The sequence below is a fragment of the Equus przewalskii genome, chromosome 26 (assembly GCF_037783145.1).
Source record: "Equus przewalskii isolate Varuska chromosome 26, EquPr2, whole genome shotgun sequence".
NCBI classification, from domain to species: Eukaryota; Metazoa; Chordata; class Mammalia; order Perissodactyla; family Equidae; genus Equus; species Equus przewalskii.
In genome coordinates this window covers 14,199,025-14,217,183 of record NC_091856.1, presented here as the reverse complement: position 1 = coordinate 14,217,183, position 18,159 = coordinate 14,199,025, and the positions used below count along the sequence as shown (strand labels likewise).

The 18,159-nt window shown below is 45.4% G+C and overlaps 3 protein-coding genes across 13 annotated transcripts in view; 2 read left to right on the top strand and 1 right to left on the bottom strand.

Moving 5' to 3' along the window:
• Nucleotides 1–5,318, top strand: part of ELP1 (elongator acetyltransferase complex subunit 1) — a 52,542-nt gene extending 47,224 nt beyond the window's left edge. For 6 of the 11 annotated variants that reach the window (XR_011533275.1, XR_011533273.1, XM_008539247.2 and 3 more), the window contains exons 36-37: nucleotides 626–701; nucleotides 3,666–5,318. Coding sequence is in view for 4 of the 11 variants with exons in the window: in XM_008539247.2 (XP_008537469.1) it covers nucleotides 626–701; nucleotides 3,666–3,733 (144 nt within the window). In the remaining 7 variants the exon portion in view is untranslated. Of the gene's footprint in view, nucleotides 1–89; nucleotides 181–625; nucleotides 702–3,665 lie in introns of all 11 variants that reach the window. The other 5 variants (XR_011533271.1, XR_011533274.1, XR_011533269.1 and 2 more) reach the window with 1 other exon arrangement.
• A 4,226-nt stretch (nucleotides 5,319–9,544) lies between these two features.
• ACTL7A (actin like 7A) lies at nucleotides 9,545–11,021 on the bottom strand. The gene has a single exon (XM_008539261.2). It carries the CDS (start codon nucleotides 11,019–11,021, stop codon nucleotides 9,675–9,677), a length of 1,347 nt encoding a protein of 448 aa, XP_008537483.1. The 3' UTR covers nucleotides 9,545–9,674.
• A 4,996-nt stretch (nucleotides 11,022–16,017) lies between these two features.
• ACTL7B (actin like 7B) lies at nucleotides 16,018–17,368 on the top strand. Its single transcript, XM_070594933.1, has one exon. It carries the CDS (start codon nucleotides 16,018–16,020, stop codon nucleotides 17,269–17,271), a length of 1,254 nt encoding a protein of 417 aa, XP_070451034.1. The 3' UTR covers nucleotides 17,272–17,368.
• Nucleotides 17,369–18,159: the final 791 nt, after the last annotated feature.

The following is an 18,159-nucleotide window of genomic DNA, read 5'->3' as shown; positions in this document are numbered from 1 at the left end:
AGCTACTGTTGAGTGAAAGGAAGCAAACGAAGGAGCGAATTCCTTCCTCTTGCTTTCTCCCTCTGGTGTCTGCTGTGGGCGGAGCATAGCCGAGCCAGCTGAGAAAGGAGTGTTTCCTCAGGCTCTGGGACCAGCATCACAAGCAGCGTACAGAAGGCTGGCTTTGGAGCTGAGAGGGAGGTTGGTAATCAGCTCACTGATTCGAAACACATAGCTTTACTGGGCCTTGATTTCCTGTTATAAATGAGGATAATACTTCCCCTGTACACTTTACTGGAATCTTCTGAAGGTTAGGTAACAGGGTACATGTAGAAGCATTTTACAAACCTTAAAAATAAACGCAACTAAGAATCATTACCCCCACAAATACTTGAATTTACTGTAATAGGTATTTCCTAGAAGAAATGTGATCATCTTCAAAACTATAGTGATTTGAAACTAAGAATTTATAATGCCTTCCCGTGCCCTCCCCTCCCCTCCCCTCTTCTGTTCAGATCATGTTAACTTCTCAGTCTTCTGGGGCAAATGACCAGAAAATTACATTTTTGCTTTTGTTGGTAGAGTATGATAATGGCGTGTGTGCAGGATACCATTTCTTTGCTGATACAGTCTGCTTTCTACTTAGGTTCTAGGTCCTGATTCTACTGCAAATAGTATCATGGCCTCTTATCAACAACAGAAGACTTCTGTTCCTCTTCTTGGTTAGTACTTTTTCCCTGTAAATCGTTACAGTGCTAAGCAGAAGGCATATCTTTCTCTGCGTGAGAAGGTCAGCAGTATAAGGAGAGATTGGCTGTTGACTACAGTATGCCCTCAATTCTAAGACTCTGTCTTTAGTAAAATCAGTTTGATGTTTCTAGTGTTAGGAACTTGGCAGGCGGGGAATCCAATGTGACATTAAACGTGTAATTTTTTTAAAAGTTGTCCTGACATACACTTGTCACAACAAGGGCATACGCTCACCCGTACAGGCACATCACAGCTGAAGTTTGAGTCTAAACAGTCTAATTTACATACACATTTTAAAGATTCTTCTGAATCATCCTTTTTTGCTATTGGCAGTTACGCATTGCATCTTAGGGACATTTTCATAATCCTTGCTTAAGAGCTGAACCTTTAAATCATCTTTAGGATTGACAGTATAATTTGAAAGCAAATCCAAAGGCTGTTAGCTTTTTATCTGCATTTCGTATTTAATTCTACCCAAAATGTTTTGTTTGTTTGTTGGGGGAGATGATTCTCAGTTAGATTGCATATCCCTCAAAGTTAAAAGCCCTAAAGGCTTTCTTTTGAAAGTTGGCTAGAAGCTTTTGACAGATCACTTTGGTGCCTGAGTATTTGTGCTTCGGGTGGATCAATCAAGCATACCAACCTCACAGCTCTGAAAAGTTAGTGGTATGTTCTAAAATAATTGGCAGTTTTCTCCTATTGTTATTTGTAGTTTCTAGCATGTGACAGGCAGTGTTTTGAAATTTTTTCATTTAAATGCTGTACTATAATAGCATTTTGATGACATTTGAAGTAGCCTTTGGGTGTTCAAATTAAATTTAACTTTAACAGTTTATGTTTCTACCAGGAATAAACAACTACCTCCCTTTCATCCCAGCTAAGCTCATACATCTGAACAGTAACTACTATATCGCTAGCTTCCCTTCTTCCTGGAGGCTGGCACACACGATGCTTTTGATATCGGTCCCAAAACACACAGTTATTTCTGAGGTGCTGAAATTCAGCTTAGACCCAGGGCAAGTTTGGTAATTGTCTAGTTTGTACTTTGTTCAATTCAGTTGTGATTTTTACCCCCTTTTCCTTGTTGCTGCCTTGATGCTGACCTTTCCCTGGGGTAATCTAGAGGGCTTTATTAAAGAGCACTTTCATTGTCCAGCTGAACCTTCAAGACTGTTTGAAGCTCATTACCTGAGTATGTAATGTCAGTGTCTTCGTGAGTGCAAGGTTGTGTAGAAGGAAGTTCTTATAATCCAAAAGTAGGCAGATGAACTACTCACAACATTAGTCCCACTCAAATATTCCTCAGCTGACCCCCCCACAGCTGCCAGGAGTAGCTAAGTGCACTCACACATCCCCACAGTGGGATCAGTGACTTATTGGGGCATTTTCTCTGATTGTTTCATGTTTGTGATGCAATGCAGCAGCATGCAGATCAATTGCAAGTCTTGCAAAAATGTAGCATTTCATAAAATGGATTAGAGAGTTATCAGAGAAGTGTTTGAATCATAGCCATTAGACTTGTTACAATTGATAACAAAATAAGTGCTTCAAATGAAAATTATTTGACTGTCAGAGGATTAAGAGAAGTCCCTGGAAAAATTGATAAAGCCCTCAAAGTATCTTTGTAAAAATGACTGTGTTTGTGCTGTGAAATTCAAACATAGAGATTGAAAGATGTTGTCTCCTGCTGCTGTACAGTTTGTCAGAACACTTACTTTCCTGCCAAAAAGGCAGTACTTGCTCTTTATTGTTACTTAAGTCAAGGAATCAAATATCATTGTAGTTATGCCTAATTTTTAAAAATAAGATAGACTATTTTCATAACTTTTCTTTTTTTAAAAAATATAAAGTTTTATTCAAAGTTTAATCTTTATTTAATATGAAATTATGAGTCTTGTTAACAATGAATTTCTTTAAGTAGGGTTTTTCAGGGTCAGTATTTTTAAATAACCAAAACCTCCTGGGGCCTTTTTGTGTATATAGTTTTTGTTTGAGGGATTAGAGAGCAGTAATTGTATGTGAAATTATAAAACTGATAAGATTGGTAGAGAAAATCTAGATTGTACAGAAAAGTATGTCAAAGAAAATGAAAATTCAATAATTTCTGGTCATACCATATGTATGTACCTGCATGTATTTATGTATGAATATCATGTTTTTAAGAACTTTTTATCTTGAACATTTTTTCTCACATTGTTAAATATTCTTGAAAATAATTTTTAATGTCTGTATGGCTCATATGTACAGGTGTATTAGAAGTTTATCATGAATAATGCTGGGAAAGAACATCCTTATATATACATGTCTTCTCATATCTCTGCTTCCTGTATATGATTCCTTGTTAGATGAGAGACTCCACAAATCTAACTGAAAGAGGGAGGACCGGGAGTTTTAGGTAACAGTGACAGAATTTTCCCCCAGCCATCCCCTGCTCCTTCACTTTTTTTTTAAAGTAGGGACATTTTTATTGATCATTGTGTTTATGGAATTTTTTATCATTAAGTAGTTTTTGTCTGTTAACTTTATTTAATCCATGCCACCACAATTTTTTACTCTTATAATAATTAAGGTGAATTTTACATACAGTGAAATGCACAGACCTTAGGTGTACAGCTTGAGAGATTTAATAAATGTATATGGCTTTGTAACCACCACCCCCATTTGAAATATACAACATTCTTCCACTCTGAATCACTCAGTGGGCATTTTTTCTTCTACCTTCCCACATGGCTGAAGTTGAAATGCAATCCGTGTTCTCAGGGCGGGGCCTCCGGGCTGTATTGCCCTGACTGAAGGTTGCAAGGGTAACAGACACGTTAACTCTGGTTCTGAGGTCATCTGGTAGCTGCAAAGCCCGCTCCCTTAGTGTTAGTTACTGCCTCGGCTCCCGCCAGCAAGAGAGAGTGTCTGTCACAGTTCCCTTTCCTTTCTTTTAGATGCTGAGCTTTTCATACCGCCAAAGATCAACAAAAGAACCCAGTGGAAACTGAGTCTTCTAGAGTGACTCTGACCCCAGTTAGAGGGCTCTGGCAGACAAGACCATTTTCCTTCCACTCCTCGCTCCACGGGCCTTGGCTGTTGAGAACTGGCAAGAGTGAGACGGAGATCTACCTTAGCATTCTGGAGAGCTGCTCTGTATAGCAGACCTCAGCAGACACCAAGCAATTTTATTTTATTTTGCATATAATTTTAATCATTAGCAAAACTTTAAGGTTTAACCAATGTAACATCATTTCTTTAGTGCTGTTTGAGAGCATATTTCTGGTATTTATGATAATCAGGAGATTAGGTTTCAGTCCCACTACAGGTCTGATTTATACTGAGACCTTAAGTCACATAATTAATTTGTGCCTCAGTTAAGTGGGATTAATGTTTCACGGTTGCTACCTCAAAAGTGTAAAGAAAAGTAAAATGTTCCTGAATTGTTTTATGTTCCTGGAAGAGAGCATTATATGTAAACAACATGGCTTATTAGTGCTACCAAAATTTGGTCAAATCAAATCACTTAAAAGGCTTCTTCACCTTGAACTAAAGCAGAATAAAAAGGTTTCCTATGCTAATGGCCACTATTTTTTAACATTTTACCAAGTCCTGTGCCTCCAGTTATAACTGAGTTGAGCCTCCTATCCCTATAATGTCCATAGGGACTATTTATACTGCCTGTGAATTTTCTGCTAGAGAGTTAGCCGTGTTAGAGCTAGAACAGATTAGAATTTCTGAAGCAGTATCATGCACATTTGGTATGGTAAGCACTGTGCATCATATGGCATGCAGAGTTATAATTTATTCTTTTTTCTCCAAGTATTGCTGCTTTTTTTTTTCTTTTCTTTTTTTGAGGAAGATTAGCCCTGAGCTAACATCTGCCACCAATCCTCCTCTTTTTGCTGAGGAAGACTGGCCCTGAGCTAACATCCATGCCCACCTTCCTCTACTTTATGTGTGGGACGCCTACCACAGCATGGCTTGCCAAGCGGTGCCATGTCCACACCTGGGATTCGAACCGGTGAACCCCGGGCAGCTGAGAAGTGGAACGTGCGAACTTAACCACTGTGCCACCGGGCCAGCCCCTAAGTGTTGCTACTTTTAACTAAAATATTTTGTCAGCGTCTAGGCTATTTCATTTCTTTATCATGCTTAACTGACCTCTGTACCTCTGTCTTTCAGTTATTTTCTTTGAAAGAAATGAGAATGTTTTATCTTTTTGGTAAGTCTAGAAAAAGTTCAGTTCATTTTGACAACAGTTTCGTGGCTGATTCTTGGGTAAGGTCTGTTCCACGTGTTTAATACAAGAATCAGACCTTTGTTATTGTACATAAACTAACAGGAAATGCTGCTTTTAATCATCGGAGTATAGATAATACCCAGAATTGTGATTTAAGAAACTTTCTCTAACATAGAAAAATGTTAACTATAGAATCTGGGTGTGTTCGCTTTATGATTCAACTTTTCTGTATGTCTGGAAATTTTCACAAAATAATAGGAAAAAAAGAAGAAGAAGATGATATATCCTGCTTTGGAGAAATCTGCTTTTTGACTCATACCCATCATGGATTTGCTATAATGAAGTGCCCAATGTTGAAATGCTAAAAGTGCGTCGTGACTCCTCTTTGGCGTAGGTAAATGAACATGGTAACTTCTGTGACATCTTACTATATTATAGTGATCCTGCTGTGGAGCACAGTAAAGGGATCGACGTGGATGGGTTGGAAATAGAAGCAAATGTGTCTGTTGAGAAAAGTGCGACTTTTCATGGATGTTCAGTTTCCTTAAAATAATGTATTGAAGCAGTGAGAACGAATTTGTGTGGATACAAATTACTATCAGTCACTATCTCTCTCACCTGAGCAAGGTGGAATTTTGGTCATTTGGAGAAGTAAGCATGGGCAGACCCTCCAAATTAAAGGCAGAGTCAAGGAAGAATTCATGGGGAAAGATGTAGTGTATGGGAAAAGGAGAAATTCCTGGGAGTGATGAATGCTTCATTTGGGGGAAAGAGTCTGGCAAGTTCTAGAAAAGGGTATGTAACTCTTTCCCAAAATTTGAACTGTGTCCCAAGGAAAGTTCGTGCTGCAATAAGCTAAAAGCCTCAATTATTTTGTTGGTTCCATTGTTTTAGCTTTGCTCCGATGCTCCAGACGTCAAAAGGAAACTTGCAAAGGACTGCCTGCTACAATCCAAGTACATTTGAAATTTACCTTTTAAAAAACTGAGGCAGGAGTTAATGTTTTTATGATGTCTTTCTAAGAATAGCTTGATGTAATTTCTTAGCACTGCCGCATATTTTAAAATAAATTTTACATATCTACCTCCATATACACACATAATATTTGTGTGTGTACACACATAGGCACACATTTGAGAGATTTTCCATGGCCATAACTGAAGAGGGTGTTTTTAAAAATAAATAAAATTGACAATTCTTAGTAATTTAAAGTGACTGCAAGTTTAGGAAGCAAAATTAGTTTTTTCTTCCTGTGCTGGCCCGTAAACTTCTGTGCCTCACTAGAAGCACCACCTAGACGAGCCCTTGGGAGTGTTTAGTTGTCCTTCCTTGTCTGTCATGTTTATTAGTAACTGGGGTGAGGATGGAAATCTGAAAAACTTGATAACCGTAAATATCCAAGATGCTGTAGACAAGCCAAAGCTCATATGGTGACATTTGGTGACACTGAAGGCCTGCTCTTGATTCCTGAGGTTCTGTGTGCTCCGTGAGCTTGCCTGTGCCTCATGCCCACAGTAGGCCGCTCCACCGTTACTCGTACTGGATCTGAAGTCCCAGGAACTTTAAGACCAACAGATGTCCTCCTGATATTCAGGAAAGGACTAGGCTGTGGGTCCATCCATCTTAATGTCCTTGGAGAAAGTCATGTAATCTCAATGAATCTTGTTTTCCTCCACCCTCGTGTCCCCATTGGGCTAAAGCTGCGTTTCTCAACCTTGATACTAATGACATTTGGGGGTGTATCATTTTTTGTTGTGGGGGCTGTCCCGTGCATTGTAGGATGTTTAGCAACATCTCTGGCCTCTACCCACCAGATGCCAGTGCTACCTACCCCCTGCTCCTGTTATGACAACCAAAAATATCTTTAGACATTGTCAGATGTCATCGGGGGGTCAAAATTACCCCCAATTGAGAACCACTGAGCTAAGATAACTTCCACATGCTTAATAAAACTAATCTTTTTTGTGTGTGAGGAGGATTCTCTTTTTCTACAAGGGCAATTGTATAAGGATCATGTGAGAGAATTCATAAAAGTGCTTTGAAAAAGACTAAAGACTACGCAGTTGTTCAGCCTGTATTTGCATTCTTCATTTTAAAATGCAGTATAACATGTAGGCTTAGGATGGCCTGGAGAGTCCCATCCTCCAGAACCACCTCCCATGCCTCCTCTTCGTCAAGACCCTCACCTTTTTGGGGGTTTTTGACTTGGGGTTCATAGACCCTTGAAGGATCTGAAGATACTGTATTTCTGTATGATTTCTTTCCTCTGTAATCCTGTATATTTTATTTTATGCATTTTAAAATGTTGTTCTGAGGAGGAGTCTGTAAGCTTTACCACTCTGCCAGAGAGGTTCAAAGGTTAAGAACTAACCAAACTTCAGCCTCCCCTGTCAGTGATGTTCGTGGGGTGTTGACAGTAGAGTGGTTTGTGCAGAAACTGAGGGGAACAAGACAGTCCTCTCCCTCGAGTCAGTGTATCCAGCTCCCAGCTGATTCCTGATGCTCCAGGGTAAAGCTTAGTCATCCTTGCTGAACTGTAGGAATGCCAGATGCCCTTTGTGATTATCTTTGCTTCCCTGCTCCAGCGTGCTGGTGCCAGGCCTGGATCCAGGGTCAGGCATATAGGTCTTTCAGGGCTATCTAGACAAACCTGGAGGCTGTGAGGGTGACTCCGTAGGGCTTCTCCTGGGGGCGGTAGAGATGCTGTAGCTCCCCTGTGAGTGCTTGAATGTGTGCCTTTGAGGGTACGTGTGGCTTGGGACCACAGTAAGACTTTTGGCCTCCTGTATAAAGGAGAGAAGTCTACAAGATAATACTAGCTAGCTCTTATGATCACCTCCTGGAGGCCAGGCACTGGTATTGAAGTGTTTATCTCTGGTTTTTACATCAGCTGTGTGAGGTAGGTATTTGAATTCAATTTCACAGGTAAGCAGACTCAGGTCGCACAGCTAGGTGGTAAACTAAGGTTTCAAACCACAGAATCCAGAGCCCATGTTCTTTCCATTATTTTGTGCTGCCTGCCGGTCTTGTTCAAATGTGAGCTTTAGAGACGGCAGAGAATGTCCTGGGATCTGTTCTAAAAACCTATGTGCCAATTACAAACTGCCCCCGCAGGAATACCACAGAACATGCTGTGCCCTGGAAGGGCCTCCCTGGCCATGAGGGTCTGTATGTTCCCTTGGACTCCTCATTTGGGTTAGAATTACCATCATGGGGCAGCCTCCCACAGACCCACACCATCAGCCCCAGAACCAGCAGCCTCTATCCTGAGCCCATCCCATACCCCAGCCGTATACGCTTCAGGCTGATGGAAAATCCAATCTGGTGGGAGATGAGCAGCTGCTTCTTGAAGTGTCTGGAGAAGATCATGGCTTGCATCCTCATGACCTCAGTGTTGATAACCTAAGATAATTCTGACCTCTATATATTTTTTTTAATCTTTTCCCATGCCTTTATTGTCAATTTTTGTGCACCTGTTTTTTTGGTGAGGAAGACTGGCCCTGAGCTAACATCTGTTGCCAACCTTCCTCTTTTTGCTTGAGGAAGATTGTCACTGAGCTAACATCTGTGCCAGTCTTCCTCCATTTTGTACGTGGGATGCCGCCACGGCATGTCTTGATGACTGGTGTGTTGGTCTACACCCAGGATTCAAACCTGCAAACCCCAGGCTGCCAAAGTGGAGTGCATGAACTTAACCACTATGGTTAGGGGCAGCCCCTGACCCCTGTTTTTAAAAAGGGGGAATCTATTTGGCACTTGTTCTCTGAAGAATTGCCCCTGTAAGACGTATACACATACCTTCTCATAATGTACCAGGTTTCAGCAGCCAGTCACCGTGATGGCTTGATAAGAACTGGTATTGAGACATAAGTGACTGTTGGAACTAAAAGAAAGTACAGTTAAAGCAGGAATCAGACATCTTTGTCAGCTCTTTCCAAGCCTTCAGAATTGCTGATGAAGTATGAAAATACTCTGCTGATTTGTGGGAGATCAAACCATCACTGCATACTACTTGGTGTGTATCGAAAGGGATCCTCTTAATATGCCCCAGCAGCATTTACTCTATAATCTATCTGCGTCACAGTCCTCTTCCTGAGCATATTTTAATAATACAATAGTTCCTAAAATGGGGAATACACAAAATAAGGGACAACATAATTTTAGAGCTAGATTCTCCCAAGAATGTGTAAGCAGTCAATATGTAATGCATGTCTTTTTCATCCATCGTCCACACTCGTCCCTGCCTCACTTTTTTTTTTTTTTTTTTTTTGAGGAAGATTAGCCCTGAGCTAACTACTGCCAATCCACCTCTTTTTTTCTGAGGAAGACTGGCCCCGAGCTAACATCCATGCCCATCTTCCTCTACTTTATATGTGGGACGCCTACCACAACATGGCTTGCCAAGCGGTGCCATGTCAGCACCTGGGATCCAAACCAGTGAACCCCAGGCCGCCGAAGTGGAACCTGAGCACTTAACCGCTGCGCCACTGGGCCGACCCCTACCCCACCTTTTGTTTTGGCAGTTGTATATTTTAAGGCAGCTGCTGCACATATGAAGTTGTTCTCATTAAGTTAGGAAATAGAGAAACACTGTGGAGGGGAACATGAGGATCGTTTAATAGTACAGGAGTGTCTGTGCTGGCTCAGCTCCCTATATGTAGGATGGGTGCTCACCCAGCATAGCTGATGCATGGCAACCACAGCGACCATGCCTCATCAGAGTTCAGAAGCACCTTCTGTGGAGGAAGAAAGGCCCGTGTTCCTCGTAGTCAGAGCGGTGGACCCACAGTGGTTGGAAGCCCTGAAGTGATGCCAGGATGGACCCGCCCGTCCACACTGCAGTGTCTCTTTCAGGCAACACGTTTACCTGGGGGGTGTCATTTGGACACATGCTGCTCAGCTCCTTCTGCAGACGGTTAGGGAAGCCTCTGAGCATAGTGCTTCCCCCACAGAGCAGGATGTTCCCCATGAGGTCTCGTTTGAGGGCGATATCACACTTGTTAAGGCAGGACACTGTCTGGGTGTGGAGTCCCAGCTGCATGGACTTGATCAGAGAAGGCTTGAAGAACATCTCTGAGCAGAGGAACCTTTCCTGGCACAGGTGTATCTCCTGCCCGTCTGGCAGCGTGTACTGGATCATATGCTCAGTAGCTGGGACTTTCTTCTCTTCAATGGGGTCCAGGGCCACAAAGCAGCATTTCTTCTTGATGTCCTCCACAATGCCCATCTGGTCCTCAGTGAAGTATTTCCCTGAGTTGTTCATCAGGCCCATCAAGTAGGCTGTCATGTCAGATCCCGCATAGTCTAGCCGTCCAGTGATGCTGGGCAAAGGATAACCCTCGTAGATGGGGACTACGTAGGAGACACCGTGGCCAACCTCCACAACCAGGCCGGAGGTCCTTCCATAGGAGTACATGGATAGGCGGGACTGGTAGGCAATGTGCATTGCAGGAGTGCTGAAGGTTTCAAACAGCATTTCAGCATACTTCTCTCTGTTGGTGTGTGGGCTCAGGGGTGGGTCTGAAACCAAGACTGCATGCTGCTCTGGGGCAATCTTCATCTCTTGATGGAAGAGATATTCCCAGATATCCTGCACTGTATCCCAGTCCACGATAATGCCATGTCGCAGAGGATTAATTAGCTTGAGACGAACCCCTGGATTGATGAGCTCCTGCCCCACGTATGTCTCCTTGCGATTGTCCCCGGTTTTGGCAGTCTCCATGTAGGGCTTGCCCACTGTCGATGAGACATTGTGGGTGGGCTTTGGCAGCCCAGCAAAGCCACATTTACAGTAGCCAGTGCCAAGGTCCACAACCACTGCTTTGGTCACCCCTAGCTTGGGCTTCTCCTTGACCACTGTTGATTTGGTAGGTTCTTCTGGCTCCGAATGGTTAGAGCGAACCCACACTGCTCGCTTTGCCGGGCCGTCCTTTAGGGAGGCAGTCTGGAGGATTTGTGTCTGCAGGGACACCTGTTCACGCACTCTCTTGGCAGGCCCATCCCCTGTGATTGCTGTCTGTGGAGCCCACACACTATTAAGAGCCCTCGTGCTCTCAGAAAGCCCCTCCATCCCACTGGCTGCAAGGCCTGAAAGGCTTAAATCAGAGGGCAACTTGAGAACTTCCCCAATGATGACATCACTGATTATGACATAATCCAGTGACCTGGGGCTTTCTAGATACTGGGAACTTTTGTCCCATGTTGGGGTAAATTTGGGGTAGTTTTTGAAGTGGCTTAACTTTTGAATCTTGTATTAAACCTGATTTATCCAATCTGTTAATATGTATTGAGTGCTTGCTAGGTGCAAGGCAGCTGGGAATACAAGGCAGCAGTGAACAAAAAAGACAAAAATTTCTGCCCTTGTAGAGTTTACATTCTAGTCAATGGGGGTTGGGGAGAGACAGACAATATCCAACATAAATATATGTTAGAAGATGTTAAGGGCAAAAGAAAAAGAGCAGGGGAGGGCGGCTGTGTTAGTGTGCCTGGCCTGGGCTCTGAGATGGTGACACCTGAGTGAAGACGTGAAGGAGAGTGCCACATGTATATTGGGAGCAGCAGGTACAGACTACTGGAAGCGGACGTGTGACTGATGAGTTAGAGGAGGGGTCCACAGACTGGTCGCTTGCCTGTTTTTGTAAACAATTTTATTGGAACACTCATTCGTGTACATTGGCTGTTTTCGTTCTACAACTGCAGAATTGAGTCATTACAACAAAGACTGTATGGCCCACAGAGCTGAAAATACATGTTGACTATCTGGCCCTTTACAGAAAATGGTTGTCAATCTTCAGGTTAGAGGATCCCAAGAAGATCAGTGTGGCTGGAGTGGAGGGAGCAGTGGAGATGGGAGAAGTTAGGGTGTGGGGAGGGCGAGCAGCTCACATCAGGCCTCATGACCATTGCTAGGACTTTGGGTCTGACTCTGTGGGAGGTCAGAAAGCACTAGAGAATTTTGAGCAGAGAGTTGACACCATCTGATTTAGATTTTAGCAGGACCAATTGCTGCTATGGTGACTGCCAAGTACTTCTGTCTCACTTGTTCCTTAGGACAATCTGCAGAGGAATTATTTTTGGACACAAATTTGGACATACACTCCTCCTTCATCCAGGGTCATTGGCTTGGCAACAAAACTAGATCAGAAGTCCCACTGATGAGAACATTGAAACTCTTAGCTGCATAGCTCACCCAAGGAGATTTAGCTAGCAGTGGCCAAGTTCTCCTAACTATGACTTCTTCCTAGGGATGTGCTGTGGACACAACTTGATGAGACCTGATGTGTCTCTGAGGTTGCTTGACCACCATCTCACTTGCCATCTCTGAAGGTGGGCATGTTGGTGTTGGCACCAGCCATCCTCAAGGCACCCAGAATCCAATCTTTTTTTTTTTTTTTTAAAGATTTTATTTTTTTCCTTTTTCTCCCCAAGGCCCCCCGGTACATAGTTGTATATTCTTCGTTGTGGGTCCTTCTAGTTGTGGCATGTGGGACGCTGCCTCAGCGTGGTTTGATGAGCAGTGCCATGTCCGCGCCCAGGATTTCGAACCAACGAAACACTGGGCCCCCTGCAGTGGAGCGTGCGAACTTAACCACTTGGCCACGGGGCCAGCCCCCCAGAATCCAATCTTATGGACTCCTGTGCTCTTCATAAAACAAACAGTTACTACAGTGCTGGACTTTCTCCCTTGAGGAGGTTACTGTGGATGCTCTTGGCTCCTTGTGGGGTGTGAGAAGAAAAGGACCATGTCCAGTCTCATGAGCCTTGTGACTATCTGATGGGGGCAGCGAAGCTGTCATCTCAAAAACAAAATCTCAGCTTCTTGGTTCAATGGGTAGAGGATGAGATGGCATTGGATTTGAAAGAATAGGAAAGTACTTTTTTCATGCCTGGCTGCCTGAAAAAGTTTACTTGCCTCTGCTACTCAGGGGTTTGCATGGCCAACTTGGATTGTTTGACTCTATTTCAAAAGAGCTTCTGTGATAAACAGAGGCATATTTAATTTAGAGTCATCTATTTTCCTTAACCCTGCCTCTTGAATTCTGAGAAATCTGCCGCTGCTTAGTACATTTTCACTGCCCTGGATTCCTCTAAGAGCTTGTATTAGTTTCTTTTTGCTGCTGTAACAAATTACCACAAATTTAATGGCTTAAAACATCAATTTATTATCTTACCATTGTGGAGGTCAGAAGTCTACAGTCAGTCTTAGTGGGCTAAAATCAAGGTGTTGGCAGGGCCGCTTTCCTTCTGGAGGCTCTAGGGGATAATGCTTTTCCTTGCCTTTTCTGGCCTCTAGAGGCCGCCTACATTCCTTGGCTTGTGGCCCCTTCCTTCATCTTCAAAGACCTCTCAGACTTCTGCTTCTGTTGTCACATCTCCTTCTCTGACCTTGACCCTTCTGTCTCTCTCCTAGTAATACCCTTGTGATTACTTTGAGCCTGCCAAGTAATCCAGGGTAGTTAATCTCCCTATCTCAAACTCTGTAACGCTCACCTGCAAAGTCCCTTTTGCTATGAAAGGTAACATATTCACAAATTCCAGGGTTTAGGATTTAGACATCTTTGGGGGCCATTATTCACCCTGTCATTTGACCTGTGCATCCCACTTCACTAAGTCACTCAAAGCCTGGGTCCGGCCCCGTGGCCGAGTGGTTAAGTTCACATGCTCTGCTTTGGCGGCCCAGGATTTCGCTGGTTCAAGTCCTGGGCGCAGACATGGCACCGCTCATCAGGCCATGCTGAGGCGGCTTCCCATATGCCACAACTAGAAGGACACAACTAAAATATACAACTATGTACTGGGGGGATTTGGGGAGAAAAAAATCAGGAAAAAAAAAACCCCAACCAATTAGTGTCTTCTTCAGAGAGGTATAGATGTCAATCCAGTGTGAGGAAGTTTATTCCTCACAGCTGCCCGTGCCACACTGCTGGGTCAGACGTTCTAGAAGGGATTCAAGTGTACAGTCCTCAGGTTCTGTGATCTTGTGACACCACCAATGGAGCTTCTAGGTGATGCTCATAACTGTAATCCTTATAAATCCTTAAAAATCCTACCCAATACAGTTTCGTGGTGCCACATTCCAAGAAACAATTCAGCATACAAAAATTCCCACGAGTTGTTTGTTTTTTTTTTTTTAAGATTTTATTTTTCCTTTCTCTCCCAAAACCCCCTGATACATAGTTGTGTATTTTTAGTTGTGGGTCCTTCTAGTTGTGGCATGTGGGATGCCACCTCAGCGTGGCATGATGAGGGGTGCCATGTCCCCACCCAGGATCCAAACCAGCAAAACCCCCGGCTGCCGAAGCAGAGCGCGCGAACTTAACCACTTGGCCACAGGGCGGCCACCACCCACACGAGTTCTTCATTAGCATTCGTCCGTGCTCCACAGCAGTATTTCATAATTACATCTTAAAATCCCTCTTTCCTATCCATATCACCTAATTTCCCAGGTACTTCTGCTGTTCTTAATTCTCCAGAAAACTTCCTCAGCCCCAGTTGGTTCTCTTCCCCCTTTTCTCCTGTTTCTTTACCACCAAAGCCCTAATCTGTCTTGTCTTTTTTTGAGGGGGCTGCAGTTTGGGATGGAGGTCCTTATGGGTACCTAATGAATTTGTCCATTCTGGATGACAGGCCATCTTTCTTTGCTTGGACAGAGGTAAAGGATTCATCTTTCCCTCTCGCTCATGCCCCACATCTAATCTACTCATCTAATAGAAACACAGTGCTTGAGGCTAGAGAGGTCACAGGAACCAAGGAGAGAGGGCCTCAAATGCTAGACTAAGAGCCTGGATTGAATTGAGGATAGTTGGAGAACCAACCAATTAGATTAGATTCTACCTTCTACCTTCTCTAGAACCTGGTCTTTGCGCTTTTCCACACTGTCACAGTCCAGCCTCAGGCCACCTTCAAGTCTCACAAGGACTCCTTCAATGGCCTCCTTTCAGGCCTCAGATTGTGGTCTTGCCCCTCTACATTATTGCCAAATGCAAATTTTCCTACAAGGCAAATCTGAGCATTCTCCTGCTTAAAAATTGTTTCCCCAGGTGTCCTCAACCCAAGCTCTTACCCCTAGCATTTGAGGCCCTCCCTAGTTGGCTCCCTCTAGCCTCGTCTGTTTTTCCAAACACCGTAACTACCGTGGAAATTGCCCACCATGCCCGCTCTGAACCTTTGCTCAGGCTGTGCGCTCTGCTTGGGATGCCTTTCCCTCATCTTAGCTACTTGACACATACCCACATATCTTTCAATACTCGACTTAAGCTTCACCTCCTTTCTAGAGAACCTTCTGACGCCCTCCCTCCAAAAAGCTCTTCCTCCTTTATGCATCTTTGTTTTTCAAATAGACTTCCACCTGCAAACTCCTTTGCATCCATTCTATCTTCTTCCCACCTAGCTTGGCAGTGCTTATGGCTGGGGTTTCTGTCATCTATCACTGGCAGGCTGCAGTGGGCTGGACTCACTGCAAACCCCAGTAAATGTTGAATAAAGGGATGAAAGTACTGTTGGGGCCCTCACGCTCTTTAAGGAGACCTGGTACATTGGAGTTGGATGAACATGGATTAGAGTACAAACACTCCAAGAACTGTTTGCTCATGGGCAAGTCATTTGAATTCTGAGCCTTGATTTCCTGTTCTGCCTACCTCTCAGGATTCTTTGAAATAACGTATATGAGGTGCCTGGCTTACTGTAGAGACTCAAATATTTATCACCCTCTTGGCCAAGAAGCAGAGGGGTAAAAGGTAAACGGGATGAGGAGCATGGATGTAAGGGGAGGGAGCTGAAACCTCTGAACCCCAGTATGCTTGCATTTCTAAAGCTGTGCTAGCCACCTGCTCTGTCCTGGAGCAAAGTCGAGTTAGGTGGATGGGGTGGGGGTGACAAGTCGGGTACGCGTGACAGATCAAGTGCCTGCCAAGGCCAAGCCCTCCCCCAGGCTGCCAGAATGGACCAGCCCCAAGTGACATCACAATCCTGGGGGGGTTGCCAAGGCACTGCTGGAGGTGGACCCTCTTATTTCTCCCCATGGAGCTCTAGGATGTGGATGTGAGAAAGGTGAGCAAGGAAGGTAGATGGCAACGAGAAACTGCTCTAGCCCCATGCCCATGGGCACGGCTCAGGGTGACCCTGGAGAGATGGGAACACTGCCAAGTCCTGACGTTGGCATTCTGGACACAGGTTCAGCCACTCAGCTGAAGATGAAGCCCAAGAAGGTGCGTAAGATCAAGGCACTCATCTTAGACCTGGGTTCCCAGTACTGTAAGTGTGGCTATGCAGGGGAGCCAAGGCCCACCTACTTCATCTCCTCTACTGTGGGCAAGCACTACTCCGAGGCCGCTGATGCTGGCGACAACCGCAAGGAGACCTATGTGGGCCACGAGCTGCTCAACATGGAGGCGCCTCTGAAGCTGGTTAACCCGCTAAAATATGGTGTCGTGGTGGATTGGGACTGTGTCCAGAACATCTTGGAGTACGTATTCCACACAGCCATGAAGATCCTCCCTGAGGATCATGCTGTGCTGCTCTCCGACGCCCCGCTCAGCCCCATCAGCAATCGGGAGAAATACGCCGAGCTCATGTTTGAAACCTTTGGCATCCCTGCCATGCATGTGACGTCCCAGTCGCTGCTGTCCATCTATTCCTATGGCAAGACCTCAGGGCTGGTGGTGGAGAGTGGGCATGGTGTCTCGCATGTGGTGCCTATCTCAGAGGGCAACGTGCTGCCGGGCCTGACGAGCCGCACCGACTATGCCGGGAGCGACCTCACCAACTACCTGCTGCAGCTGCTCAACGGGGCCGGCCACCAGTTCACGGACGACCACCTGCACATCATCGAGCACATCAAGAAGGAGTGCTGCTACTCGGCACTCGTGCCCGAGGAGGAGCTCCGCCTGGGTCTGGAGGAGCTGCATGTGGTCTACGAGCTCCCTGATGGCAAGCTCATCACCATCGGTCACGAGCGCTTCCAGTGTGCCGAGATGCTCTTCAAACCCACCTTGGTGGGCAGCAGCGATCCCGGCCTTCATGCGGTCACGGCTGCCTGCCTGGGCCGCTGCCAGGAGGCGGGCTTCAAGGAGGAGATGGCGGCCAATGTGCTGCTGTGTGGTGGTTGTACCATGCTGGAGGGCTTCCCCCAGCGCTTCCAGAGGGAGCTGAGCCTCCTCTGTCCTGGGGACAGCCTTTCAGTGGCTGCTGCTCCCGAGAGGAAGACCTCCGTGTGGACCGGCGGCTCCATCCTGGCCTCCCTACAGGCCTTCCAGCAGCTCTGGGTCAGCAAGGAAGAGTTTCGGGAGCGGGGCAGCGCAGCCATCTACAGCAAGTGCTGAGCGGCGGTGCCCCGATAGGCAAGGCCTTGTGGGCAGGCGGCCCCGTGCCATTCTATACACATTTACAGAATTTCATATAAAACTTTAACATGCAGTGGCTCTCGTCTAGTCTGAATTTCTTGCTCTAGTGTGATAGCAGAAGGTGGTGGGGAGTTGGGCCTAGAAGCATCAGCACCTTTTGCTCTGCTGGCTCAGGAGCAGCAGGTGGGGGTGGGGTTGGGGGTGCTCACTGACTCCCCCATCCCCGTCAGGAGGGTGACATCATCTCAGAGCCCAGAGTGAGGCTTCCTGTTCTATTAGCTCCTCGGGTTCAAAACCTAATTCACCAGACACACTGCTTGTTCACGCAAGGACCAAGGGGAAAAAAAAGGCTCAGACTAAGGGAACAGCTGGGGTCACATAGTTGAGTGGTGGGTGGGAGACTTACAACCAGGTGTCTGACTTCAGTCTCCTCTTTCTGCCCCTGAAGGTTGCCTGCCCACAACTTTGTCATTGCTTGATTGCCACAGGCTTCCCACTAACCTCTCCTCATTGCCTGCCCCTTTCAAAGGGGCAGCCCCTGTGTGGTGTGTCCACCCATTAGTGGCCCTTCCTCTTTGGACCTCAGCCAAAATTGCAGCTCTATTTGCAGTCATAACGCAGAACCACTGAATCCAGAGGATGTTAGAGGAATGCCCTTTAGAAATCATGTTGTTCTCTCCCTTCTGCAGAGTTGGGGAAACTGAGGACCAGAGAGGGAGGGGGCCGCGTCGGTGGTTGAGCCCAGGTCTCCTGACTCAGGTCATGATTATTTCCAGAAGGGCAGACAGGTATGCTTTAGTTTGGGCTGCTATAACAAAATACCACAGACCGGGGGGCTTATAAACAACAGCAGTTTCTGGAGGCTGG

Bases quoted from the DNA above. Each gene is read 5' to 3' on its own strand.
- ACTL7A (XM_008539261.2), bottom strand. From the start codon at position 11,021: ATGGAGGGGCTTTCTGAGAGCACGAGGGCTCTTAATAGTGTGTGGGCT.
- ACTL7B (XM_070594933.1), top strand. From the start codon at position 16,018: ATGGCAACGAGAAACTGCTCTAGCCCCATGCCCATGGGCACGGCTCAG.